At 33.9% G+C, this 26,792-nt stretch overlaps 3 protein-coding genes across 5 annotated transcripts; all 3 read left to right on the forward strand.

Annotated features, from left to right (window-relative positions):
* The first annotated feature begins 323 nt into the window (after positions 1-323).
* LOC133315175 (protein NSP-INTERACTING KINASE 3) lies at positions 324-6,230 on the forward strand. Of its 3 annotated transcripts, none has more exons than XM_061516745.1 (11): positions 324-1,050; positions 1,524-1,656; positions 1,783-1,854; positions 1,988-2,131; positions 2,266-2,337; positions 2,421-2,480; positions 2,575-2,669; positions 2,761-2,907; positions 3,565-3,906; positions 4,944-5,335; positions 5,697-6,230. In XM_061516745.1, exons 1-11 carry the CDS (start codon positions 948-950, stop codon positions 6,012-6,014), a joined length of 1,878 nt encoding a protein of 625 aa, XP_061372729.1. In that variant the 5' UTR covers positions 324-947; the 3' UTR covers positions 6,015-6,230. The 3 variants fall into 3 exon arrangements, with proteins under 3 accessions (XP_061372729.1, XP_061372730.1, XP_061372732.1); XM_061516746.1 differs by having other exon boundaries at positions 2,770-2,907; XM_061516748.1 differs by having other exon boundaries at positions 4,944-5,318; positions 5,697-5,833.
* A 3,452-nt stretch (positions 6,231-9,682) lies between these two features.
* On the forward strand, positions 9,683-13,499 carry LOC133315197 (protein trichome birefringence-like 2). The gene is made up of 5 exons (XM_061516775.1): positions 9,683-10,535; positions 11,264-11,456; positions 11,544-11,734; positions 12,144-12,302; positions 13,154-13,499. The coding sequence occupies exons 1-5, from the start codon at positions 9,694-9,696 to the stop codon at positions 13,494-13,496; spliced, it is 1,728 nt and encodes a 575-aa protein (XP_061372759.1). The 5' UTR covers positions 9,683-9,693; the 3' UTR covers positions 13,497-13,499.
* A 9,552-nt stretch (positions 13,500-23,051) lies between these two features.
* LOC133315198 (uncharacterized) lies at positions 23,052-23,501 on the forward strand. Its single transcript, XM_061516776.1, has one exon. It carries the CDS (start codon positions 23,052-23,054, stop codon positions 23,499-23,501), a length of 450 nt encoding a protein of 149 aa, XP_061372760.1.
* Positions 23,502-26,792: the final 3,291 nt, after the last annotated feature.

The following is a 26,792-nucleotide window of genomic DNA, read 5'->3' on the forward strand; positions in this document are numbered from 1 at the left end:
TTTCCCCAAATTCTGAAAAAGTTATATTTTCAAGCCAAAAGCAAACAAAAGGTGTAGACAATCCAACCACGTGACCTGTCTAAAAATTTTACCTGCCATCAACCAAATTTTCTTTTGCATCACCCACATCCCATTCCCTTTATTCTCTCTCATCAATCCCACACATACCTGATACCTTCACTCCAATGTTCATTTTATAAGGGAAAAAATAATAATAATATTATTAATAATAATATAGTTTATTATTATTTAAATTAAAAAGAAATTTTGGTTGCTGGGTGTGGTTGTGCCTCTACATTTGTGTCCACTTTTGGCATGTTGTCTTGTCCTTTGTTTGGTTCTTTGTTTGGGGTGAGACTGTGTTTCATGCTCAGCTCCTTTTTATTCTCTGCAACTGCAAAAGAAAGAAGATAATGGTAGTGGAATCACCGGGAACTAACACAAAAGGGCTAGAAACCAACGACAAACTCACATGGAATTTGTGGGGATTGTCCAAACCTTATAGAAATCAAACCCACCATTCACAGATCTCAAGGATCTCAGAATTTCAGGCTTGAACTTCGGTTTGTTCTCAATAAAGTATTGTTCTTTTTCTGTGCTTGCTCGCTTGAGCTCATACATTTCTCATTTGTCCTTGTTGGATTCAAATTCTTCATTTCCAAGTTGGTTCTGTGGTGGGATAAAAGAAGAAGAAGCAATTTTGGCATGTGGGTTCTGTTGGTTTAATGTTCCTTGAATTGGGTCTTGAGGAAAGTTGCTGTTTTGGTGAGAGTGGGATTGCTTTATGGGAATCTGATTCAAAAGAGTGGCCTTTTTTGTTTGGCTAAGGTGATGCAGACTCGACCTTCTTTGTGAGAATGAGGAGTATAATTGTTAATTGTGGTGTCTTTGAGCACTGGCTACTGGTTGTGTAAGGGTGACAGAGTTACTGAACTGATAATAGGAGTATGGAACTTAGTATTTCGGTTTTCTGGCTACCGGTTTTACTTCTTCTGGTGTTGATGAAGATTTCTTCTGCTGCTCTTTCTCCTTCTGGCATAAACTACGAAGGTTATTTTTTTCTTGGGATTTGTTCTCTTTTTTTCTTTTTTTTCCAATTTGTTCATTGTGATCTTTGGTAAAAGTCATGAACAGAAAGATTGTTAATTGATAATTTAAGGCACAAAAATTGAGCATATTGGGAAATTTAATTATGCTGCAAACTACTAGGCACGGTAATGCTATTTTATGACTTATTTCGTTTTCGTTTTCCTAGAGAATTTAAGTTCTACCTAATTACCTATAACAAAATAGCATAAGAGACCTTACTACGATTCCTCTTCCCCAGGGTATTTTTTCTAGGGGGTTGGGGTCTGGCCGTCTGGGCGGGCCTGTACTTCAGTACTTGTGTTGTGTGTGTGTGTGTGTCTTTTTTTTTTTTTTTTTATGTGGTTCATCAATTTTCTTTTTTTCTTTTTGTGCTGGAAAAAGAAGAGAATTTTCAGATGAAAGTTCTAACCCTCTTCTGTTTATTCCTTGAACAGTTGTAGCTCTTATGGCCATAAAGAATGAGTTGATTGATCCTCACAATGTCCTGGAGAATTGGGATATTAATTCTGTTGATCCCTGTAGCTGGAGGATGATTACTTGTTCTCAAGATGGCTCCGTTTCTGCATTGTAAGTTGTTTAGATTTTAAGTGTTTTTGGAAGTGGCAAACGAGTTTCATGAGCTCTTCATTAGAAAATGAACCAAATAACTTTTACTAGTTTGATTCTCATTAAAATGAAATTTTTTCTTACCAGGGGATTGCCTAGTCAGAACTTGTCTGGTACACTATCTCCTTGGATTGGAAACCTTACTAACTTACAATCTGTGTAAGTCTATGCTCATTTTTATTAACTTATTTTATCGGGATTTTGTTTTGCATGTTGGTTTGGTTGTGAGAGTTGTAAGCAGACAGAGTGAAGGAAATTATATTGATTCTTAAATAATTGTACACATATACAGGTTGCTTCAGAATAATGCCATTTCTGGTCAGATTCCTGCTGCAATAGGAATCCTGGAAAAGCTTCAGACACTCGATCTCTCCAATAATGCATTTAGTGGTGAGATACCCAGTTCTTTGGGAGGCCTCAAGAACCTGAATTATTTGTAAGTTACAAAAGCTTTTATATTGTACAGATGTTAACTGTCGTAAAGATTATGAGTTTGATAATTGCTTTGATGACGCTGACTTATGAAATCGTGTTTCTCACTCCATTTAAATCGTCTAATGTGCATGCTAGGCGGTTGAATAATAACAGCCTTTCAGGAGCCTGCCCTCAATCTCTTAGCAACATTGATGGTCTAACCCTCGTGTAGGTCTTTGTTACTTTATTGCCCCGTTATTTTATTTTATTTTATTTTTTTGCCCCATCCAATTTTTGTTAAATATATGTAGGGACCTCTCCTACAACAATCTGAGTGGTTCCTTGCCAAGAATATCAGCAAGAACATTAAAGTAAGTTCATTTGGGTTTCCTCTTGTCTTTACTTCTATATTCAAGTTTACGAAAAAGTGGTGTAGCTAATCTCTTGCTCAACTATTTTCATCAGATTTGTGGGTAACCCATTAATTTGTGGTCCAAAAGCAAACAACTGTTCTACTGTTCTACCAGAGCCACTTTCCTTTCCCCCAGATGCACTAAGAGGTGTTAATGACGTCTATCTTTGTACTCTACTTTCAATTTACTTATTTCTAACAATTGTATGACATGCTTAGATGTGGTGATTTTTTTCTAGCCCAATCAGACTCTGGTAAAAAAAGCCATAATGTGGCACTTGCTTTTGGTGCAAGTTTTGGTGCTGCTTTTGTCATTGTGATTATAGTTGGGTTTCTCGTTTGGTGGCGGTATAGACACAACCAGCAGATTTTCTTTGATATTAATGGTTAGTCCTTGCTAAAGCTCCCCCCCTTTCCTTTTATACTTCTATTTTTTTATATCTGTAACACTGTATTAGTGAAATTTGTTGCAAAATTCGTAAAGAATCTGATCATCCCTGCAATATCAGGAGCACACAATCATTTAGTAATTCTTTTCAAGAAATTTACATCTATGTCTATGTCGCTTTCAATGGATTTATGTCTGTTTCTGACCCTTGCTACTCATTACATTATTCCTTGATTGTATTGATTACTCTCCAACTATTTGAACCTTATTAAAGCAACACTATGACTTTTCATGCATGTAATGAAGTATGACTACGAGATATTTTCCCTACTGGCAACTTTTTGCAGCATGATCAATAAAAATTGTCAATTTTCTATTTTTGCTTGGAAAAATTGTTGAAAATCCTAGTTTTGAAATTTAATTTGGAGTAACACGTAATCAGTATTTTAGAAGGTAGAATTTGAGAGTTAACATTCCTGCTCGTGTTAATGTGATTCTTAACATAAGGATCACCTTCTCATATCATGCATCCTACATCGATTTGATATTTGGTCTAGACTTTCTTGGTGCTGAGTATTGTTATGTCTGTGTGAATGTATTTTTTGGGATTCTTCTTTATTCTATGCATTCTCAGTAAAAGTTTGTTACTTGGCAGAGCATTACGACCCAGAGGTGCGCCTAGGTCATTTAAAAAGATATTCGTTCAAAGAGCTCCGAGCTGCAACAGACCATTTCAACTCAAAGAATATTCTAGGAAGAGGTGGCTTTGGAATAGTTTACAAGGCGTGCTTGAATGATGGGTCTGTTGTGGCGGTTAAAAGGTTAAAGGACTATAATGCAGCTGGTGGTGAGATCCAATTTCAGACAGAAGTTGAGACAATAAGTTTGGCTGTTCACCGGAATCTTTTGAGGCTTTGCGGGTTTTGCAGTACTCAGAATGAAAGGCTCCTCGTTTATCCATACATGTCTAACGGCAGTGTAGCCTCTAGATTAAAAGGTTAGCTCATTGAACTTTTCATCATAAAAGGTGGGTTTTATTTATGTTGCCCCTTTTAATTATATTCTGTTGTTTACCTAACCAGCATCTAAGGAACTAGGTGTACTGTGTCCACTTTGTTTTTTTATCAACTGATAATAACCTGTTGTACAATCACTTCAACTATATATTGTTGTTTACTTGTGTCAACAAACACCATAGTCACCAAATAATAGTAGCTCAGTTGGTGCCAGGGAACTGAGCAAGTGGAGGTGAGAGCATGTGTTTGATCTTTCCCGGTACCGTTTTTGGGAGGGGTTTAAAGCCTTAATCCCAGGATCTGTCTCGAATCGGACTAGTCGCGAAGCGATGACCCGATTGAAATATCTCAAAAAAAAAAAAAAAACAGTCAGATAACCATGTATGTATTGAGCTGGTGTGAATAGGCTACATCGGTGAAAACACTATTTGCTGCAATTATGTCCATAGGAGAAGGATGAATACTTTATTCCCATGGATCCTTTACTGCCACTGCTACTTCACTGCATTAAAAAGTATCCAACATAAAAGTGCTGCTTGGTCTCCTAGTCCTAGGAACTTCCAAGTTCCTTCTATTTGCCAGATGGCATACTGTGATGGCCTGCTACTACAATCTATAGATCCATGAGGAGTCTAATGCATCGATCCAAATTACCTTTTCCAAATTCCCTAAATTCTTACTTTTAAATATGATCGTTAATAGCATGGAAACATTTGCACAAATTATCTTCACAAGCTGAATAGATATAAAGAAACTGATATAAAGAATTGCTATCACAGGCTACCTTGAGGGTAACTTTTCATGGTGACTTACTATTAAGTCACAGATAACTTATTGCCTGTCTTCTATGGGAGTGTCTCTCTTCATCGTTCTCATTTACTGTCTCTTTGTTTTTTTTTGCCAAGCGACCATTTTCTTAAGCTGCTTATGATTGAGATTAATAATTATACTCTAATTCCACAAGACCATTTGAAACTGTACCCTAGTCTCTGACTTTGGTTTTGGATTTATATACCAGACCATATTAATGGACGGCCAGCTTTAGATTGGACAAGGAGGAAGAAAATAGCTTTAGGTACAGCAAGAGGGTTGGTTTATTTGCATGAGCAATGTGACCCCAAAATTATTCACCGTGATGTCAAAGCAGCAAACATATTGCTAGATGAAGATTTTGAAGCTGTTGTTGGTGATTTCGGTTTAGCTAAGCTTCTGGATCACAGAGACTCCCATGTGACCACTGCTGTGCGTGGCACTGTTGGTCACATTGCTCCAGAGTACCTATCCACTGGCCAGTCATCAGAAAAGACTGATGTGTTTGGGTTTGGAATCTTGCTGCTTGAGCTGATCACAGGTCATAAAGCTCTAGATTTTGGGCGAGCTGCAAACCAGAAAGGTGTAATGCTTGATTGGGTACTCTCTTTCTCTAGACTTTCACTCTCTTCTCGCTATCTTTCTTTTCTTCTTTAGTTAGCATACAAAGCTTTTACATGTTCTAGCAGTATATTTATTTCCACAACTTACAATGAATGATTTGTTTGCACTCTGAACAATTTTCCTCTTATATGACATATAGCTTGTCTTCCAAGAAAATTTAATGGATAGAGAACTTGACTAGTTTCTCTTCTAAATAGGATCTGGTATTTTAAAAATTGACCACTTAAACTACAATTTTTTTTCCCCCCTTACATTTAGTAATTGGGTCTACAAGATAGGTTTTTTTCCCCTCTTGAATCACCATTCTTTTGTTTAATTTGAATCAAACAACTTTCAGGTTAAGAAGCTCCATCAGGACGGAAGATTAAGTCAAATGGTAGATAAAGATTTAAAGGGAAATTTTGACCTGGTTGAATTGGAAGAAATGGTTCAGGTTGCACTCTTGTGTACACAATTTAATCCCTTACACCGTCCCAAGATGTCAGAAGTATTAAAGATGTTGGAAGAGGATGGCTTAGCTGAGAGATGGGAGACCTCACAGAGGATTGAAACACCAAGGTTCCGGTCTTGTGAGAACCCCCCTCAAAGATATTCAGATTTTATAGAGGAATCTTCACTCATTGTAGAAGCCATGGAGCTTTCTGGCCCTAGGTGACAAGCATCTTGGTTTTCCACTATAGCTCCTTGTTTAAAAGGTGTAGTTTAAATGGTTAAAAATGGCGTCGTCATTAGTGTCAATAGCTATGTAATGCTTGTATTCATCTGTAAAAAGAAAAAAAGGAAAGTCATGTATAAGTAACTTCTTCGTTGGAATGTTGATTTAGTTGCTTCAGAAAATTTTTGAATCAATGTTAGAAAATTGTACGTAGTTGCACCTAACCTGTACTTGCTGTTTGTCTTGATGGCTAAGTAATCCCATATAGCCAGCTGAGTATTTATTGTCTTTGACGCATCTTCACCCCTAAAACCTAATAAATTTGAATGGTTGGTGAGTGTCTCATAGATCAACAATTAGTATGCTGATTCTTGCTGGTGATCTTTTTTTTTTGTAAGTTGCTGGTGATCTTTCATTGGTAGGTAATTCGTAAGTATGGTGGAACTTGTGGCATGCTTTGACTTTGGAATGAGCATCTTAGAATTTTTAATTTTTAAAGTATAGTACGTTGAAATGATATATAATTTTGATGAATGGGCCATTGGTCTCTGATTATGTTTTCCATTCAATATATAGATCAATATACAAGAGGTAGACTATTTTAGGTCTGTACAAGATAAATGAGAGTTATATATAGTTACAAACCCCCTCCAATTGATGCTGGTTGATCAAGAAGAAGCACCGATTTGTTAACCAGAAGATTATATGTGCACATAGTCTAGCAAATAAAATCTAAGCATATGGCAAGGGATTGCTGTTAAGACTTAAGATGATTATATGTCCATATAAAAAGAAGGGAAAAACTACTCTCATGTTACATGTGATAACTTTCTCTCCTACACACCCTTCGATAACTGTGTCACATTTTCTTTTTCTTTTTCAAGTAGTGGAGTCCACAAATTTATCTCTATGACATGAGATAATTTATCTCCTTTAACATGAGATTAATAAAACCCTAAAAAGAATTGTACTATTAAAAGTAAAAATGTTACCTTATAATTAAATTATAAACAATAAGTTCTGTAATAATTAAATGAAATAATTTGTAAAAAGACTAGCTGATGAAAATTGAAAGCTTCTCTTATATATTAGCTTGGGAGTATTAGTTCTTTTTAAAGCAATAACTTTAAAGAATAAGTACTTCTTTTTAAACATAAATAATGGATATATTATTTTTATATAGTAATACTTATACTCGGATATTTCGTATACATTTATTATATAAGTTAATAAATAACGAAATAGATCGCGGTTGCAAATGTTGTTTTTTATTTTGAATGAGTTAAAAACTCCAAAGATAGCAGAATAGGAGAAATTAGCCAAATAGAAGTTGCTAAGTGCTAGTGGATTGCACTAGTTAACTAACTAGGAACTGCTAAATTGAGCATGTACTCCACAGAAGAAAAAAAATACTTGTAAAAATAATGAGATTAATATGGTAACTTATCTCTAGTATTAAGCTTTTATTGAGTTAATAATATATTCTAACACTAAATATATATACTTTTTAAAAAATTTATTGTCTAATGTATGTTTAAGGGAAAGTTACTGAGACATTTGAGTCATTAAATAGTTATCAGTTATTAGATTCTAATCAAATACAGGAAGATTATAAGTTTAATCAATATTAACAAATATTTGTTCACCAGATAACAATAAAAGAAATTTGGTTAGAGAATTAATTGCGAAGTTTAGGTTGTTGAGAGCCTAGTAGGTTTCAGGTTTATCATGCTTTAGCCACCATTCCCCTATGTACTGACCCGTCCTCTTCTAATATTTACAATTTTCCGCGTAACACATTGTTTATTTAATTATTATTGTTAAACTTCATAGTTGATACATATAAAGGTGTCGTGGCGAATCCCAACCATGGTAAATATACACGTTGCAGCAGATTAGCTGTACGGATATAAAAAAGCGGAATACTTATTACCACGTGAAAGGGCACAAGATAGTTTATAAATCATAAAAATAAAGAAATAACATCTATTATTTTAAAAGATATAAATTTATATCATTTTAGATTTTAATTATTGATTTTCTTTCATTAACAGTTATAATTTATTGGATCAAAATTATTAATTAATTAATAATAAATTTGACCCATTAAATTTGATTCAATAAATTATAACCGTTGAGGGTCGGAAATTAACAGTTAAGATCTATCTTTTAAAAGTATATATGTTTTTTCCTAAAAAAAAATAATACTGATAACATTTTTTTTATTATTAAAATTATATATTTCAAATTAAAAAATATATTACTAACCTTTCACACCAATTCCAGCCCCAAGCCCACGACCAAAAGCACACTGTAAAGAGAAAGTTCGCATGTGTACCCACACCAGCGTGCTCCCTTTCCCCAAACCAAATCACCATGCCCACTGCTTCTTAGATTCGCCACGTGTCACCATCACATTGCATGTACTTCGTCGGTGCTACGCACCACCACCGTCACGAGAAAGTTTGTAGTTGTACCCTATTAAGCCGCCACGTATCACATTGTTTGTCGGCGTGATTTGTTACTTTGTTTTGCTCTATTTTGGGCCTTGGAGAACCCAAAGCTTTGGTGGGGCTTCTCTTCATTGACGAAACTACCCCTTAACGTCTCTACATTAATGCATTGCTACTGTTACTATTTTAGGGCAAGAAACAATGGATATGAACTTCTTCTTTTTTTTAAATCCAAGAAGTTGATAAAAGAGAAAATGCTCCAACGGGTAGGAATTCAATTTGGCATTTTGCATTCTAATACACATCCCGAAATTATTATGCCATTTATTTGCATTAAATGTCAATTTTATTTAAACACACCAATGACCAATCACCACTTTTGTATGGATAAGTCATCTTGTTTATATGTTCATTAAAAAAAGTTATCATGTTTATATGTTTGTATAAGGTAGCAAATGTTATTATTCAATCTCCAATATATGTAATGTAATTGATATAATTTTTTCAATCAGGTTTATTTAGGATAAAAAAGTAATTTGACAATGATGTAACTGAATTTGGGGCAGCCTCTTTCATATTAGATAACCGCAACATTGAAATTTGAATTTTAAAAGGCAACTTTTATTATTGCTATTCAGTTTAAGGGAAGGAAATAATTAGTTGTTAGAAAGTGGTTCGTTTCGAATTTCTCTAATTACAGATAGCATAGATCTAAAAGTTAGAACTAAATTTCAACAAATTTTATTTTGATCTCTTTCAGTTAAGAAAATTTTGGTTAGTCAGCAACTCATGACTGGTTCAGACTCAACACTTTAACAACATTTATTTATTTTTTAATGTGAATTTGAGGGTTTAAGGTTAATCTTGGGAGAAACACGAAAAAAAGAAAAAAGAAAAAAAAGGATAATGTAGAACGTTGCATGATCAAGGGATTTTTTTCAATTGCATATTCGCAGGATTAAGGGCTAATCACATTGTAATGGGAAGAGAGACCTATCGTAATTACACCCTTGCAAGGGTTCATAGTTCAAAACTTGATGACTCTCTCTCTCTCTCTCTCTCTCTCATGTACAGTGGAAGCCTTTATTTTCCTTATCACATTCGCAGCGCTGTTTTTTCATTCAAAACGACATATTGTGAGTGTGATCTGTGAACCCTGAAACACGTTGTCTTTTTGTTCTATGCGTTGGCTTTTTGTTGTGAACAAGAAGAGGGTTATAATCTCCATGGATTCCAACAACTCAAAGAGGCTTGCATTCTCGGAGCTCTTTATGTCTCAGAGGAGAAAGGTTGTTTCTGGGTATAGTTTAGGTGTTGGAGTTTCTCTCCTTTTTCTCACTCTTCTCTTCCTCAATAGTTCTCTCAAGGCTCCTCAAGTTCAAGTCTTTCTACAACGATCTGATGCTGCTTCGTTTTCTTCTTGGCATTTTCGCATTTCAACTTACCCTTTTTCCTCTTCCTCTGCGAGCAATGCTTCTGTGAGTTCTATGCAGAGGATTGAAGAAGGAAGTGCTGTGGGGGAAAAGGGTTTGGAGAAGAAGACCCATTTGGGGAATCTTACTGAGAACCGTGATAATGCAAGCTTGCATGTTGAAGAGCAACGTTTTCCTCAGGAAACAACCCGTGTGGGAAATGGTGCCTTAACCCCAGAGAAGGAAAATTTCTCGGATCCTAATGGGGTGGTCAAAGATGAACCCTTGCCGGGTGAGAAAAGAAAATTTTCTGCGAATTCAAGTCTTTCCGGTGAAGCAAAAACGGTGATGCAGAAAAACAACAACGTGGGAAATTCGTCATGCAATGGAAATCCTGGTGAAGAAGGGAAGTTGATGATTGAGAAAAGCAATGTTACTGTGATTGGTCATGATTCACGACAGGGTAAAATGCAGGTTGGTTTCCATGGGAATTGTGATATCTTTGATGGTAATTGGGTGAGAGATGATTCAAAGCCATACTATCCCTTAGGTTCTTGTCCCCACATAGATAGGGATTTTGATTGTCATCTTAATGGGAGGCCTGATAGCGAATATGTGAAATGGAAATGGCAGCCAAATGGATGCGACATTCCAAGGTATGATTACTGTTTGTCACAAACAACTTGGAAATATTATTAATTTAGAATAGGGTAAAAAAGAAGAAGGAGCAATTTGTCTATATTCTTATGAGAATAGCAAATGTGAAAGATTCAATATGTTTATAATAATAAATTAAATAAAGAATGAAAGCTGCTGGTGGACTATATGACTGCAGAATATAAAACAGCAACTTGGTCCTCCTTACTTATTATAAATGCTTGAAAGTTTTGGAGACAATGGGATAGAATGGAAAAGGGAAGGGAAGGGAACGGGATAATATAGAGAGAAAGGGATAGAAGGGAGAAAGAGCTACGTTTCCTGTGTTTGGATTTCTATTTAAGGAAAGAAAGTAGAGGTAAACGATTATTGGTGTCAAATTGAGTAAATTGGAGTGAGATACATTTCCAAGGACCAAAATGCTAGTTTACTTGTGTAAAATCTCAGTAACCCAATTTATGGATAAAATATGAATAATAAGATTTTAAATTGAAAGAAAAGCTATCCCCCTCCCCTCAACCATTGCCACCATGTGGAGGGCAACAAAAAGTTTGTTTGAGGGAGAATTATTTCACTTACATTCCCTTCCCAGTTTTAAGCCAAACAAGGGGAATTGTTCCCTTACCATCCTTTACCCTTCCACCCCTCTCAATATCCCTCATTCAAAGAAACTCTCTTTTGGATTCTTTCCTGGTATGGTTTACTAATTTTTTATGTCACCTCTCAGTTTGAATGCAACTGATTTTCTGGAAAAATTGAGAGGGCAGAGACTGGTTTTTGTGGGGGATTCACTGAACAGGAACATGTGGGAGTCCATGGTGTGTATCCTACGTCAAAGCATCAGGGACAAGAAACGTGTTTTTGAAATTTCAGGAAGAACGAAATTTAAGAAGAAAGGTGTCTATGCTTTTAGATTTGAGGCGAGTTTCTGGTACATCTCTTGTGATTTTGCTTGGTATAAATCTTGTAATGGTATCTCATTAAAAAAAAAATTGCTGTATTTATAGGATTATAATTGTTCAGTGGACTTTGTTAGTTCTCCATTCATTGTTCGAGAGTCAACTTTCAAAGGCATAAATGGGTCATTTGAGACATTAAGATTGGATTTGATGGACCAGACAACTACCATGTATCATGATGCCGATATCATAGTCTTCAATACAGGCCATTGGTGGACCCATGAGAAAACATCTAAGGGGTGAGTTCAGTCTGTTGCTATGTAAACATTGCCTTCACAATTCACATTGTATATGATTCTAAGCTCAGAAGTGGTCTTGAATTCTATAGATTAGAATGGTGCTGCATGAAGGTGAATAACAATAGAATTTTTGCATGATATTTGAATCAACTTCCTGCATACATTATGTTTACAATTTCGCCATGTGAGATTGATTTTCTAATCAAGATATTAATATCTTGTCTTGTCCCCTCCTCTGTATCTTTTCTACCTTATAGTGTTTACTGTTTTGTGAATTACAACAGAATTTTAGCATGACATTTGATTCAAGTTCCTGCATACCATATGGTCATATGTTTTCAAATCTGTCATTTGAGATTGCATGTGGAATTAAGGTTTTTCATTTTGCTATCATCCGGTACTATTACAGAGAAGACTATTATCAAGAAGGCAACCATGTGTACCCAAGACTCAAAGTTCTAGATGCATATACAAGGGCATTGACCACTTGGGCTAGATGGATCAACAACAATATTGATGCAAATCGAACTCAGGTTTTCTTCAGAGGATACTCAGTGACCCATTTCAGGTATTGGTCTTTTACATAGCTTCCAAAGTTTGATAGAGTCTGGATTGCTACTGTTTGCTTCCTTTACATAGGCTCTAAAATTAGTTGAACTTCATGGCTGGAAATTTATGTATTATTTAAAACTAGGCATGCAAACTTGCCAAATTCCTATCTCTCTGCTATTGACTATCAATGTGGTCACTTACCCTTCTGCAAATTTTTTTGTTGGAAGGATGAGATTGGGGAACCATATGATAGTATACTTCAAAGTCTGAACATTGCCCAAGATCGGTTTATTTCCAAAGTCTAGAGATATAATCAGAAATTTCTTAGTAGCTTAATTTAAATAATGTCAACAGTTGACAAACTAGGTATTGTGATGCTCTTTATCTACTTTATATTTTTTTTCCTGTGTGAAACCTCTGTACTTTATCTATATTATTGTGATGATTGGTTTAATATTCAGCAGGTTTTTTTAAAGAAAAACCAACCATTTATGCGGGCTTGCTTTCAATATTTGATATTTCATTTTTGTTGTCAACTTAATTGATAGCCAATTCAAGAGTATCATCGACTCTTGAAATTTTATTTATAGTTTTTGTACAATAATGCATATTACTAATTGTGTGCCTTAGCAATGTACTGATTCATATTCATAAAATACTGGGTACAGCTTAAGCTCTTACCATTTAAGCTGTCTATTATATTACAATTGACAACTTATCAATAACATATCTTACCATTTGACTTAACCATAAGCAGTGGTTAAGTCGTCCTAGGTTGTGATCTCAATTGTATACATTAGCACTATGCTGGTTCATATTCAACCAGTATGCCTTAATAAATTCTAATACTGTCTGACATTGTTTCAGGGGTGGGCAATGGAATTCAGGAGGACAGTGCCACAAAGAAACCGAGCCAATATATAATGGAACTCACCTACGGAAACATCCCTCAAAAATGAGGGCGTTAGAGCATGTCATCCCAAAGATGAAAACTCCAGTGATATATATGAACATAAGTAGGCTTACAGATTACAGAAAAGATGGGCATCCTTCTATATACAGAATGGAATATAAGACATCAGCAGAACGAACCTCTGCTGAGTTACACCAAGATTGCAGTCATTGGTGCCTGCCTGGAGTACCAGATACTTGGAATGAATTACTGTATGCTTCTCTCTTAAAATATGGTAAAGGAAATTGGAAAAACTGAGCTAAATTCCTCAAAATCGTTCCATACCCAATTTCTGATTCTTTATACATGTTTAGTTTCAAGTTTCAACACGTGTATATTCCTTGGTTTCCCACGTTTGGGTGTCCACCACAAAGGGTGTCTCGAGGTATAGTTTGTGTAGAAGATGACAAATTAGAGTGACAAGTTTATATGTATTTTCTGTATTCATCTACTTGCAAGCACAGCTGTCATAATGAATGCTACGAAAGCTGTAGAATTTATACATTAAAAGTATGGTTTGATTTTTTGCCTTGGATTAGTTACGGAGGAAAATGAAGGATCAGAATTGTGAAAAAGTTATTTCTTGTGATGCCTGGGACGAGGGAAAGTTTATGACAAAAAAAAAAATGTCTGTTTAAAATGAAAGGGCACTCCAATTGGCTAATTTGATGAAGTGGCAAATTTCTGTTCTAAACCTCGTATCTTCTAACTACTACAATGGCATTGGGAACGTGCTTTCCATTTGGGGTTTAGCAAAGGAGAGAATTGGTGGCACCTTTTTAACTTAGGTCACTCCTAAAATGTTAACCAATAATTGGTGATCCTCATTAAGCCAATAAACGAGACGAATAGACATCTGCTTCGACTATCATTAGTATCCTCATATACGCATTATATATGAAGCCTCTTAACTTTAAAATCAACTTATTTCTAATGACAACTATATGGTGATTGGTTCCCTTAGTGAACGACCAAAATTTTGTTGGTTAACTCCGAACTTTAAAATATTACAGTTCAAGGGAGACGACAACCAGAAACGTGGCCTTGATTGAAATGGTTTTAATTATTGACTTCAACTTAAGAGTAATAGTTAAGTAAGCGTTAATCACACAACATTACACGTATCAACCATTGAGAACCTATGATAGACCATTCTAACCTAACAAGTTTTATGATTTCATTTCACTTTTTCAGGACATGAAATGTTTGTTTATGAGGATGCTTTTTATATGAAGAGGATAAACTAGTTTATCAATTGAGTCCCCCGAACAACTTCCCATGTCAGTAAAATCAGAAATGCAACAGCATTAGGTGTAAGGGTGAGAGTTTAATGTAACAAATTCTAAACTTTGAGGAACTAGAATTTTCTATTCTTTTATTGCTCATAAGATCATAACTCATAACACCAACAAAACAAACACGCACGGGAAAAAGAAAAGAACAAAGACACAGGAAGAGAAGAAGGGACAGGAATGATCACAATTACCTACCAACTCATCTGCAGAAACTGAAGCAAGAAACTGATTCTACTCAGCTGCAAATTGAGTGATTTAAACAGCACAAGTTGGTAACTTCTCAAAGGAAGACCTTCATTTGTTTATTACATTATACTACAAGAAGAACTATATAGTTTGAGCGATAGATAGCCATAAGGACCCCTAATGGAGTCCATTGCCTTTTTGTGACTTGCCGGTTTGCCAGGCTCTAACCAAAGCCTCTACTCCTTTGGAGAATGCATATCTGCTTCTGCTACTCAACAGAGAATGTTTGACCATATCCCTAGGTGATTACAGAAGCCAATAGCTAAGCACAAGCAAACTTTTAAAAGTGGTGAAGTGTGAGGGGTGAGGAGCCTTTCACACTATTCTCCATGCTTCTTTTAAGAACCATGGATGGATTTTTGCCAACAGAACTCCATGCTTACCAGTTTCAGGATTTGATAGATTGGTTTAGACAATGTCCAAAGGGCTCCACAGAAAGTTAGTGCTGAAGTTAGTGTCTAACCATTGTTTTAAATAGTTGATGATTGAGAACTATGAGGTGGTGTGGTATGGTATCATCTTTTCATTGTCCTACTGCTGTACTTTTTTTATTTAAAAATGTAACTCACAAAACAAAGTAGTACACTGTGTACATTAAAATAATTAAATGGATAAAACAATTATTTGATTTATTCAATCTTAACCTAATTACCTAACCTTTTCTTGAATCTCAATTTGACACTAACCATAATAGACCTGACCTAACTGAATTTTCTTACCCATTTTCCCCTCTTCTACTGGTTTACATGGGAATAAAGTTTTAAGACCCCTAACCCAATTTGAAATTCTCAACTATTCTTCTACTATTTAAGTTGTGCCCAGTTTATGTGTTTATATTGAATTTGAGACTTTTACCTTGTCCTTGACCATAAACTTCAGATTATCGTTGACCAAGTACAGACACTACAAATTGTAGTTGCTCACAAAGGCATTTTAGGGAATTTAGAATGAAATAGTGAAGCATGCCAATTTTCCATAGAAGAGGTATCTAATTGGAATTTTGCATCATTAAAGGATATGACTGTCAAAGTGTCAATATAAATTTTAATACATGGGCACCCCACCCATCACTTTTTCATTTGTGCATGACTTTTGATAATTGGAGGCTTTTATTGCATGTGTGGATCCACTTACTTCAACTCTATCCCCACCTTCTTTCAACTATAACTTTACCGGAGTTACTAATTTTATGTTGCTTGAAATAGTTTTCTCATGTGTCTGAAATAAAGATGTGGGGTCTACACTTTAAAACAAAAGAAAAAAAATGGAAAAAACTGACACAAAATTCAATGAGAGTGTATAATATGAGATAGCTATTTCCAACGAAATGAGAAAAATATTTCCCTAACTTTATATCTTCTTAATGAATCTGGTTAATAATTCTCTTAATCACTTAAAAAAATATTAAACACCTTTTTTAGTTTCCAATATATTTTAATTGTTTATAACTTCTGTTTTAAGAAATTAAAAGTTAAGAGGATTTGTTAAAAAAAATAAAATTACATTACTCTTCTTTCGATGATATACTATCCTAATTTCCTAATTGTCCACTAATTCAGTTCTGTTCACAAGCCATGCCAGCGAAGCTATGCTAACTATTTTGTTTTTCTTCTTTTGTTTGCTTTTGTAACCTGTCAAATTACAATGACTTTGATTTGAGAGCTCAAAATCTAGAACCTTAGACCTGCATGTAGCCACATTGGTTTAACTAAGCTGTTAATTAATCCCTATCATGTGCGCTCCTTTAATATTTCTAGGGGTCATTTCAACTTTCTTTTTAAAAGAATGATTCCATCATCACAAAGAAGTGAATCTCTCTGCTTTATATAGTCATAAAATGTAGCAGTCAATAGCTTGAATTTACATCGAAGAGTCATTACTCTTTCTCTAGCCGGCTTTACGGATAACCCAAACTTCCTTCTCAGTTATGCACACAATCATAACAACTAGACTATTCATTCAAGCTTTTGGCTTGCCTCTTCTTTAAGCAAGAAAACAAAATAGTTATCACTTTTTTGTTCCCTTTTAGGGTCTCAATTTGCTGTTTATTTGTTACTGTTGTAGCCACTTACTATTTGTAAATGCCATCAGCAAAGTCCATTACACTTGAATAGATCACAGCTTGTTTTATGAACTTTTCTTTCTGGCCATTGTTATGAAACCACAAAGCCCATTTAATTAACTTGGTCAAAGAGAAAATAAAATAAAAAATAAATAAAATTAGTCTCTAATGTGAATATTATTGGAAAAATAAAATTGTCTTCATAAATCATAATAGTAACATGTCATTATTGTCCTCCACTTTCAATTGGACAAAGGACAACCAACGAAAAATGGTAGTGTCACTAAATTGGTTCCCATTTGCTATCGAGTTTTGGGACCCTTGTAATCCAAAATTTCCAAGTTTTACTGTGAGTTAGTTCGGTTTAATTAATGTTCAAACTCGTGATGATTTTCCTAGTAGTCACTAGTCATCATCGTAGTAATTATAAATGTTGAATTCCACTTTCCACGTGTCATGCAAAAGTGGTTTAAGCTTGGAATCAAACTTATGGGGCCCTTGTTGTCATTATTTTCAATCGAAGATCAAGACCACTTTGTATATTCCATGTTAGTTATCTTCTACGATTCTCATATGGCCACCACCCACCAGATCTCGGTCAAAAATAGCCATTGAAGGTACTAGGAGGCCTTCAATATTCTTAACACCAGCTTGGCTTTGAGGTAATGCTATCCCAACATAGCAAGATATATTGCTGTAATCTATCTTAGTTGCCCTTGTCTCTTTTATTTATGGGATAATAGGTTGTCATGTTGCTAAAAAAAAAATAAAAAATCTTCTAACATCTTATAACTATCTATTTTGAAAAGTAAATAGTTATAATATTAAAGTTCTTTTTTTCTTTTATCATATATTATCGACTAATGTGAAAAGAAAAAAAAATAACTTTAATATTGTAATCATCTATTTTTCCAAAAATATATTGTTATTTTTGCGGTAAGAAAAAATGGACCCTTTATATATATAATTTTTTTTTTCTTAAGTGGCTCTTCGTCATATGTGTAGTAAAGAGAAGATTCCCAAATTTCTGAAGGTTGCGGCTACTGTTTGCACCCCTAAGATCTTAAAAAGGGCCAAACAAGAGACTTTAAAAAGAAAAACACTAGAAAAATCTCAAACGAACTTGGATGAGGAAATTTTAGTTTTGAATCAACATTCATAAAAGCAGGCTTACATCTATAACAGTCTTCTTTATTAACCAAAAAAAAAAAAAAAAAATGTTTTCAACAACCAGCTTTTCTTCTTCGGTTTTGGACAACCAGAGAATCTGAGAAAGTCTCTTGCTTTTAAGTGCAGTTGCCTGTTGGTGACACTTAATATACAGAAGTGATGAGCTGGGTGGGTCTAAGAGGTTTATGAAAAATTTAATAAAAGTTACAAGTAGTTCCCCACTAGCCAATTTTGGGAAGGCATATATTAATTATTGCACAATTAAAACATGCATTTAAGGTAATAATCCCAAAGCAAAGTGTTCCTCGACAAAGCAAGGAAGGAATCGGAAATGAGAATGAATCATTAGGGTGTCAACACGAATTCGACACGACACGAATTCGACACAACACGAACATGACACGAATTTTTATTCGTGTCAAAATCTTCAACACTGACACGACACGAATTTTTTACGGGTTGACATGACACGACACGAATAACACGCAAAATAGGGGGTCAAAACGGTAATTGACAAAAAAAATTAAAAAAATAGATCGAAAATAAAATAAAAATTAAAAAATAATAATAAAAAATAATAATAATAATAACAAAAAAAAAATACGGGTCGACATGAACACGAATTGATAAACACGAACACGACACGAATTTTTTGCGTGTCATTTTTCCCAACACGAACACGACACGAATTTTTTTACGGGTCAACCCGAACACGAATTTTCGTGTCGTGTCGCGGGTCGACCCGCGTGTCAAAACCCGTATTGACACCCCGAATCATGTCATATTTTATATAAGAGTTTGATGTTTATTAGGAGATAAATTTTATTTTCAATACACGTAATTTATATTTATTTTTTTCTTTCTTTTTCTCATATCGTCCTGTATAAATTTCGTATATTTTTATGTATATATAAAAAATAAAATCATATCTTATAATATAAGAAATATTAACTCCTTTATACAAATGATAAGTTGATAACGTGATGTGAGGTAATTTTAATTATATTTGAATAAATCAATAATTATTTTTTATCATTTTTTATTTTTTTTCTCTCTTATTCCTGTTGGTTATTCATAAATAATTAAGATTTGTAATCATCATCATCATATTAAATAACGTACGAGGGTACTAGAAAGTGCCACAATTTGGTTGTGATAACGTTTCGAATATTTTTTTCTTTGTCCTTATATATAAAAGCGGATACCCTTCCGATAAAAATCCAATTAATATTTTTGTTAATATACTGGCTTTATTTATTTTTTTTGAAACGAGCTTATTTATAAATTATTTTCACAACATTTAATTCTTTGAATCAGTTATAAGATTATTCTGTAATCGAGACTCAGTCACAATTAAAAACTATCACCCTTTTTAAGGATGTATTTGATGAGAAATCCGATTAACATTAGGAGAAAGAAAAAGATATATTTAACAAATCTGTTTCTTCTAAATTGGAAATCTGACAAAGAAAATAAAAAAAGTTTAAGTGCCTTCTTGTAAGGATTTTCACAATACATGTCATTCGTCAATAGAAAACATAATGATAATTCATTCATATATATTAAGTTTTAGTATATTATATTGACAATAATTTGATCTCTCAATTTATTTTCTTTTTTGAAAAATAACACATTTTTTTAATCTATTTTTTTAATTTTAAATTCAAAAAATTTGACACTTCTTTTTTATAGTTTTAACTTTTATCTCTTTTGATTTATATTTTAGAAATTTTACCCGAATTAATGATGTATACCTCATTTATAATTTTAAATATTTTTCTTTTAATTTATGCTTTTTGAATTTTATCTTAATTTAGTAATTTCCTATACATACACAACATACTTGCTAATTATTTGATATAGTGAATTGCGACTATTAGTTTTGCAGCAATTAAAATTATATGACTATTTAAATACCTCACTTGTTAATTTTTAGTCATATTTTGTTGTTATAAAAATTTTGAAATATTATTTTTCATAATAAAATTATTTTAGAGTGAATTGCACTTCCCCCGTTGAGAGATACTCAAATTATATTAGCATCTCTTATATTTTGAAAAAAAAATTCCCTTCTCTTAAAAGATTTAACAATATTATATTTATAAAAAAATTTATTTATAAATTATACTTTGTATTCTGGGGAGGATAAATACTTAAGTGTGTACTCCTCAAAATACATAGTATAATTTGTAAGAGTTTGTTCTCCGGAGAGTATAAACACTTGAGTTTGTACTCCGGATAGTATAAATACTTAAGTGTGTACTCTCCAAAATACATAGTATAATTTGTAAGACTTTGTAAATAAAAAATTTGTAAATATAATACACCTAAAAAATTAATATATCGTATACTTTAATCCATTTTATTGTGAACTAGTCTCGTACAAGTGGTTTTTCTCTCTTTGCAATTCTGGCATCATCCACAATTAATTTCGAATCCTTAATATGACTTCGAGACATTAACTGATAAATTAAAGATTAAGGGTGATATCTCAAAACTGATATAATAAAAGTTATTCAAAACTTAATTTCACCTTCTAAGATTCTAAACTCATAGGAGTTGTTTAAAATTAAATGCGAGTGACACACACTGAGAGATAATATATCCTATAAATGTATCCGTTGTTGGATCAAAACTGGAAACTAAGATTAAAAAAACGATTGCTTAATCACAATGTAGATTTCAAAATATGTATATTTTGTGGTAACTATATTGAGTATTGTCTTACAAATTTTATGTGAATATAAGAATTTAAATTTCCGACTTATGATCACTAGCAATTTGTACTTTGTTTGCAAAAATTTTGACAACTTTGGATTATAGTTGTTTACTTTAAATTTAAGTTTTATTGTTTTGTGGCATCCCTGTTTATTAATTTATGTCATGTGTCTTTTGGACTTTGTCGTGGCCGTTTTCATTAGGTAACGGTGTAACAAGTTATAAATGATGCACTTAATTGGACCATTGTAGCCTGAGGCCCGAATAATGAGGTACCTCGTAGCCGAAGAAAAAAGTTTTCTAGCCACAACAGGCCCCGAATTGAAGCAACCCTATGTTTAATATTTGAGGGCTGGGTCCAAATGAGGTCTAACCCTTTTCAAAGTGATTCCGCAATGATAGATCACCTGTCATTTCTTTTATGATAAATGATAATACGCATAAGGAGGTTGCTCCATGCCCAACAATGGATGTCCAACCGAGGCTATCTTTGAACATCCTTTTTTATATTTATTTTTTTCTTTAAACACATAATGAAATTACTCATTGTGGTTTTTTATTCGTTCGAAGTTTGTTTTGAGGTTTTCCTAAGCAGTCACCATGCAAGTGATTAACATAGAAGAGCATGGATAAATGCAAGCGATACGCCTCTAATTAATTATATATTAAAGATTAAAATGAGCATGATACTAATTTAAAAATAATTAAAGATGTGAGAATTGTAACTAAAGTGTTATTTTACTCTCAGTAATACATGAGACTTGTTTAAGAGCGAAACGAAAAAAAAGGTTAACATATCACTTTTCCAAGAGCAAGCAACTATGGCTGAGGAACCATCACCTGCAGATACCATGGAGCAATTCCTCAACCCATCCTTTCCACCTGTCTCTTCTGCAATCGTCATTCCACCAATCCAAGCCAACAACTTTTAAGTTCATTCGGCCTTCTTGTAGCTCTTCCAGAATAACCAATTTTCAGGGGAGGACGATTATGATCCCAATCTTCATGTTTTTGGATTTTTGAATCTATGTCAGCTTCACAAGCATAATGGAGTTAGCATTGATGCAATTCGTCTTATACTCTTTGTTTTCGCCAAAGGGAAAAACAAAGGAATGGTTGAGGAATGAACCTGAAGGGAGCATCACATCATAGGACGATTTGGTGGTGGGTTTTAGAAAGAAATTCTCCACTTTTTCAAAGTTTATGCAGAAGAAGCGAGAGATTGATCATTTTTCTCAACATGATGGAGAATCTTTTGGTATAGCTTGGAGAAGATTCACAGGTCTGCTAACAGCCTGTCCACAATACACTATTCAAACGGGCAATAAAGTGAGGCTTTTCTACCATGGTATATGCCCTACCGATAGGAGGCTTCTCAATGTAGTTGCTAATGAATCTCTAGTCACTAAAGCTCAAGTCGAGTATTTACAACTCATTGAAGATTTGGCTGCGGAGGATAATGAAGATGTGCCCACTTCAAAGAGGGGCATGCTTCAACTGGATAGGTTTGATATCATGATGATTGGTCAGCAAAGCTCGCAGAAATAGATGGAATCACTTACAAAGCTGGTTGCTAAGAATCAGATCTCTTCCATCATGTGCTAAGGGAAACTCCACTACAAGCAGCCCGTTGGCTCAACCAGCTGAAGTCAACTATATGGGGAACCCACCAAGGAATAACTACCAATGCAATAACAACCTGGGCCGGAAGAATAATGTGGGTTTCTCTTACAGCCCATAACCACAACAAACTGTGCAGCCCAGTCCATCTACAACTTTGGAGAAACTGGTAGAGACAATTGCCACGATCACTAATGCTTTTGTGCAAGAGATAAGGCTGAAATTCAAGAATCAAGAGGCCTCCATCGAAAATCTCGAGACTCAGATCGTACACTGGCCTAGCAATTGAATGAAAGAACTTCGGGGACAATTCCTAGTGACACTGTGATTAATCCAAGGGAGATTGCAATGTAATCACCACTCGAAGTGGAAAGGAGATCTAACCTCAAGAGAAGTCGACCAAGATAGATGACAGAGATAAATAGGAGAAACAACAAAAAGAAGAGAATAATAAGAAAGAGGAGACCCTTAAAGATTTTGATGATGCGACCTATTTTGGAGGGGAGATTATTAGGGATAACGGTGCTTCAAAGAAACCTCCCAATGGCTTCAGTCAACTGAATCCATATGCTAAAGCTCCGTACCCTCTTCGGACAAAAAGAAAAGCAACAATATTCAATATTTGTGGAGATGTTCAAAAAGCTACAATTTAATATCCCTTTCTCTGAAGCTTTGGAGAATATGCCTCTCTAGGCTAAGTTCATGAAAGGTCTTTTAGCAGAGAAGCATAAGTTGAGGGAGATAAAAATTGTGGCTCTGACACAAGATAGTAGTGCAGCGATAAAAGAAAGGATGCCACCAAAGGTCAATGATCCTGGTAGCTTTAGTATTTCCTGCATGATCGGGAATCAGCAAGTAGGAAGAGCCTTATATGATCTGGAAACCAACGTCAATTTGATGCCCCTCTCATTTGTAAAGTCCTTGGGGATCACTAAGATGAAGTCTACACTGATGTATCTTCAAATTGTTGATAGAACCATCAAGAAGCTAGAAGAAGTACTTGATGATGTCCTAGTGAAGGTAAATGATTATATCTTCCCAGTTGACTTTGTAATGCTTAATATGGAGGAAGATGTCAACATGCCTCTGATCTTAGAAAGATCATTCTTGGCAACCGCTAGGGCACTGATTAACATGGAGCAAGAGAGATGATTTTTAGAGTCAATGATGGTGAATTCAAAATGAATATTTTTGAGGCTACGAAGCATCATGAAGTCAAAGGAGACTGTTTTCAGGTTGATGAGATAGATGAAGCTATTTTTGAGAAGATCTTTGAAGACGCAAGCCCTCCCACTATTGAAGATCAATTTGTAGATATTTTGCACTCCTCAGAGCTACTCAATGATGATCTACTGACTGAAGTAGTTAAAGCCACTGATTAAACTGAAGTGACAAATGCATTGGAAGAAGAGCTAGTTGAACTAACTAAAAAACCTAAAGGTCGAGTTTACTGCATTGCTGAAAAGAAGGTCGAGGAGGAAAACAAGTCCATCAGCGGTATGAAGAATACAGGCCGAAAGTTAAGATGGAAAAGCACATGAGCAAGAGAAACACATAAAGTCTAAGTTTAGAGCTCCCGAGGCCACTCCACCTCGTTCATTTTTGCAGGATTATTATGGAAGGGCACAACACTTGACCAAGAAGACTGGGTCATCAATGATTACATGCTTCTGACCACCACAATCATAAGGGGGTCAGGGTCGCTACGTTAAATAAGCGCTAATTCGGAGACAACCCAATCAGTTTTTCTTACTTTATTTTATTTTATTTCTTTTTCCTTAGCACTGTATTGAGATATTTACTCACACTCTAATCTTTGCTATTGATATTATCATTTTATTTTTGTTGTAATCTCTCTGTGAGTGTTCTAAGTGTGCAAAATCAATTCATCTGGTGCCTCGCTACGTTAAATAAGAGCTAATTCGGAGACAACCCAATCATTTTTTCTTACTTTATTTTATTTTATTTCTTTTTCCTTAGCACTGTATTGAGATATTTACTCACACTCTAATCATTGCTATTGATATTATCATTTTATTTTTGTTGTAATCTCTCTGAGAGTGTTCTAAGTGTGCAAAATTAATTCACCTTGTGCCTATAATTTATTGTTGAGGACAACAATGTTCTAAATATGGGAATTGGTTTCATAACATGCTTTGATTCAGGAATAGACACAAAGAAAAACACCCTACAAAATTTTTCAAATTCAAGAGAGAGATATCAATCCTTTTTATTTTATTTTTTTGATTTTTCTTTTATTATTCTACCAGTCTCTGAATGCTTTTCCAAGATAGTTTGAGCTGAATTGGTTAATAAATCTGAATAGACTCCAGGAAGCACAAGTGACATTGTGAGATTTCACAATGATTTCTTTGTCATGATATTGTATTGAACCTCAATTAGGAGAATATGATTGCTTGTTTGAATGATTTTTCTTTTAAGGATTTTTGGATGATATTCTGATTAGAGAATAAGGAATAATGTTCTAGCTTGGTTCCACAACATGTGAGGTTTGAGCCTAAACAAAAAAAAAATCGAGACCTCACTGCATTGTAATAGTACTTTAGAAATTGCTCTAATTCTCTTGTGATACATGCATGAATTGGGAAGACAAAGGCATTTTGTTCTATATAACTAGTTGGCCAAATAGACCACCTAATAAATTTTCCATTGCTAACCCCTTTGAGCCTGATACTTATTTTTCTTTTATTTATCCACATTGTTACTTAACTCATATCCTTAATTATCCCACCTTTGAATGATATTAAAAGACTTACCAAAATTTTAAGGTGAAGTTATTGTGAATAATATTAAGTAATAAGAAAATGGGAGGAGTGCTCAATGTGAGGAAGAAAAATTAAAATAAAGTTGCAGTAGTTATGTTTGTGTTAAAAAATAGAAAAAGAAAATGCATTTTTTTATTTTATTAAGTTTCTAAAGAGGTAGAAATTAAGAAAATAAGACGGTAGAAAGGAGAAAAGTATGAAGTTAGAAAAGAAAGAGGTCATAAAGAGAAGTAGTAAAAAAAATGTATGTGAATTGAATGATTTTACATTGGATTAATATGTTTCAATCTCATACAATAAATTTAGCTACTTTCCAAATATTCTTACCCCATACCAGACCAGGTTACAACCCTGAAAAGACTTTTTGATCAATTTGCGCATGTTATCTATGTTTAGGAACTTGAGAAAAAGATTAAGTCTATTGTAGTGCTATTACACTGATGGATTGAGTGATCTTACCTCAAACACTTGAGTGATGAGTACATTATTTATCCCAGTGAGGGGTATCTCACATCTTGAAAAAAAAATTATTGTTTGAAGTTCTCAAAATTGGAAGTCATTCATGCTTAGCATAGTATTCTCCTAAGTATCTGCTCTGAATTACTTGTTTGATGCAATATTATACTTGAATTTCATGTATTATTCTCCTAAGGTCACTCTATTTGCTTTATATTGTTATTCTTGTTATTACTGGGGATAACAATGTATAAATCTGAAAATTGTTTGATGAACCTCCAATTTATTATGTATTAAAGGTTAAAATGAGCATGAAAGTCGTGAAACTGATTTAAAATTAATCAAAAGATGTGAGAATTATAACTAAAGTGTTATTTTACTTTCAGTAATATTCTCATAAAAGTTTCTCATATTTTAAAGGATTTTTCAGCTTAATAAAAAGATAAAATGGAGAGATCAAGTTGTAAGGCTTAAGTGTATTTGTTTTGAATTTTTGAATAATATAATTGATTGAAGATTTGATTGAATATTCTATTGAATATTTTTAAGAAAAATGTTCCTATAAATATAAAAAGGAAGATTTTAAGGATTTGATTGAGAGAAATTAAGGAAACTTTCTTCTAAATATAAAGGGGAGAATTTGGAAGAAAAATTCATTCTTGCACATTCTAAAGAAAGGGAACACAAAAACCAGAGAAAGAATCTTGTTTTTCAAAGCTCAAGACGAAGATTGATGGAAGATCAAAACTTTGCAGTGGCGATCAACCATCATTCTTCCCTCACTCACTTCATTTATTTTAATTTCTTTTCTTGTTTTGTTTAAGGCAGATATGTCTGGCTAATTCACTTTTTGTAGTTAGGGATATAGATCATACGTGAATCCTTATTTTGGCTTAATTTCTTTTCAATAAGAATCTGTCTCAAATTATTTGTGTTTACCTTGATTTATATTTTTAAATTCTTGTATGACCTAATCAGTCATATAGGAATAAAGAGGATTCAGATTCACAATAAATATATTGAGATTTTAATCTAGATAGGGATAGAATATCAATTCATGCATGTTGTAGACATAGGCTTGTAAGAATTGTTAACTTGTGTAATTCATCGCGATTAAGGCTTAATCTAAAAGGGATTTCTAAGAAATTAGGATTCCAATTGGATTAAAGGGTTAAAGAAGTAACACATTAGGATTTAACCA

This window comes from Gastrolobium bilobum, unplaced genomic scaffold (assembly GCF_033153095.1).
Source record: "Gastrolobium bilobum isolate Gb01-03AN ecotype WA unplaced genomic scaffold, APGP_CSIRO_Gbil_v1 utg13952, whole genome shotgun sequence".
In the NCBI taxonomy this organism is placed as follows: Eukaryota; Viridiplantae; Streptophyta; class Magnoliopsida; order Fabales; family Fabaceae; genus Gastrolobium; species Gastrolobium bilobum.